This window comes from Papilio polytes, unplaced genomic scaffold (genome assembly GCF_000836215.1).
Source record: "Papilio polytes unplaced genomic scaffold, Ppol_1.0 DF823288.1, whole genome shotgun sequence".
Classification (NCBI taxonomy): Eukaryota; Metazoa; Arthropoda; class Insecta; order Lepidoptera; family Papilionidae; genus Papilio; species Papilio polytes.
Genome location: NW_013525916.1, coordinates 206995 through 209104, shown reverse-complemented (window position 1 = coordinate 209104; position 2110 = coordinate 206995). Strand labels below are relative to the sequence as shown.

General features: G+C 36.1%; 1 protein-coding gene across 1 annotated transcript in view; it reads right to left on the bottom strand.

Moving 5' to 3' along the window:
• Positions 1 to 385: 385 nt before the first annotated feature.
• Positions 386 to 2110, bottom strand: part of LOC106104950 (lipoyl synthase, mitochondrial) — a 3980-nt gene continuing 2255 nt past the window's right edge. Inside the window, exons 6-8 of the mRNA XM_013285142.1 lie at positions 2058 to 2108; positions 1673 to 1794; positions 386 to 1188 (exon numbers count right to left, since the gene is read on the bottom strand). Of these exons, the coding sequence (XP_013140596.1) occupies positions 953 to 1188; positions 1673 to 1794; positions 2058 to 2108 (409 nt within the window). The 3' untranslated portion in view covers positions 386 to 952. The remainder of the gene's footprint in view (positions 1189 to 1672; positions 1795 to 2057; positions 2109 to 2110) is intronic.

The window sequence follows — 2110 nt, the reverse complement described above, 5'->3', positions numbered from 1 at the left end:
TTTTGGTCCCTTTCCCTTCCCACCCTTTTTTTAAGAGGAAAGGATGGGAAGGGAAAGTGGATTTGCGGATGTTTATGGGCAGCGGTCGCTTTCCATTTCGGTGGATTCAGGTGGCCGCTTGCGAGTTTGCCAACTTATATTATAAAAAAAAAACAAGAAAGTAACTTGTGTGAAAGAGGATATGTTTAAGGGCGTGAAATTAGATAAGACGGCTGATAGAAATGTATGGAAGAGAAATATGTACGAAATATGGGGTCTTGAGGAGGGGAAAGGGTTTATTAACAGAAAAAAAAATCCTAAGTCTAATTTTACAATATGAAGAGAAGTTAAGAAAGAAATGTGATAGATTTTTAAGAAATAGAAGGGTTAAATAAAACTAATTTTGTAATAACAGTAACAATTTTATTGCAACAATTGTTAGAAAACAAAATATACACAATGAAGACATTTTACACCAGATAAATATTTTCTATCACAATATCCTACTTCTATGTAATTAATTACAAAAATTTATTTACATAAAAATATCAAATTTACTATTTCAGATTGCTTTTTGATTTTAAACCTTCTTACACTACATTTAAATCTATTTTAAAGGTGATTTTATACATTTCAGTGTTGCATCACTTTAAATAATAACAGTAATTTGAATTTGAATTTTATTTCGAATAAAAAAATCGATTATTTCATTCGAAATTTTTCGTATTTAAGCCACATTCAGACTTTAAACTCAAACAGTATTTAATTTAACTATGTGTTTGTAAAACTACTGTAATACAGAATAGACAGCAAGCCAATACTGACTTGTCCTAGATATCGGCACTATATCGATAGCTGTTAGAAAAACAACTGAAGTTACATAGTTCAGAAACGTATCATGAAGTTATCGAACCAATAAGTAACGAATGTATAAATGTAGCTGAGAAACCGGCCATAAAGATGTAAGTGGTGTTCAAGCCGTTTTAACCTTCCTGTTTTTGAGCAGGCTGGTGAGGAAGAACTCGCCGGCGCGGTAGGAGGACCTGACGAGGGGTCCGCTGGCGGTGTAGAGGAAGCCCAGCTCGGCGCCGCGCCGCTCCCACTGCTGGAACCTGGAGGGCGTCACGTACTCGAACACCTTGAGGTGGCGGCGCGTGGGCTGCATGTACTGGCCCAGCGTCACGCAGTCCACCCCCGCTGCTCGCAGCTCTGAAACATTACAATCTTTACATATGATAAAATGACATGATATTCAAACCATGGCAACCTTGCTTCCTCGATGTTGACGGCAACTTGTGATCCATTTCCCACATTAGAGTTTTTATCCAAAATATTTGCCTTCTAAGTTTAATGGCCTTCAAATGTATAGCCTAAAGCGTGATATACGTGTAAGGCTTTTTATTAAAAATATAGATATTCAAAAATATGGTGTAATTGCTGACATCTTAGGCAACAAAGAAGTGTGTGTTTACGCTTTATTATAATAGTATAGATTGAAAAAACAGATGAATTTACGTTGCTGATAACGAAAATCGCATTTAAATTTGTCTGTCTGTCTATCAGATTGTAAGTTACAATTACGTTCGAATTTTATTGGTTAAGATTTTTTAATTAAATATTCGGCTGTTCGAATTTGTAATATTCTCTTATAGCTTACAATTTAAATAATCAATGAAAAAAAAAACATTGATACCTTTCATAGTCTGCTCCACTTGTTCATCAGTCTCCCCCAGCCCCAGCATGATGGAGGACTTGGTCACCAGCTCGGGGTTCACCTCCTTCGCCGTCTCCAGCACCTTCAGCGTCTGACGATACCTGCACAGACGTATACAATAACAATTATTAACCTAATCATTACCATTTTTTTTTAATTATAACAAAATTAAAATACTAAATTATAAATAGCGTTACACAACACAACACAAATGCGGTTCAGCGCCATCTACAATCATTGTTAAACAATTTTTGATTGTTTGGTTAAAGCGCCATCTATTGGACAATGCATCATACTACATTGAAAACTATAATCGTTTACTCTCGTCCAATCTACTGTGTATCAAATAAAATAGCGTCATTACCCTGCTCGCCTGTCCCTCACGAAGGGGGTAAGTCTCTCCACTGTCTCTATATT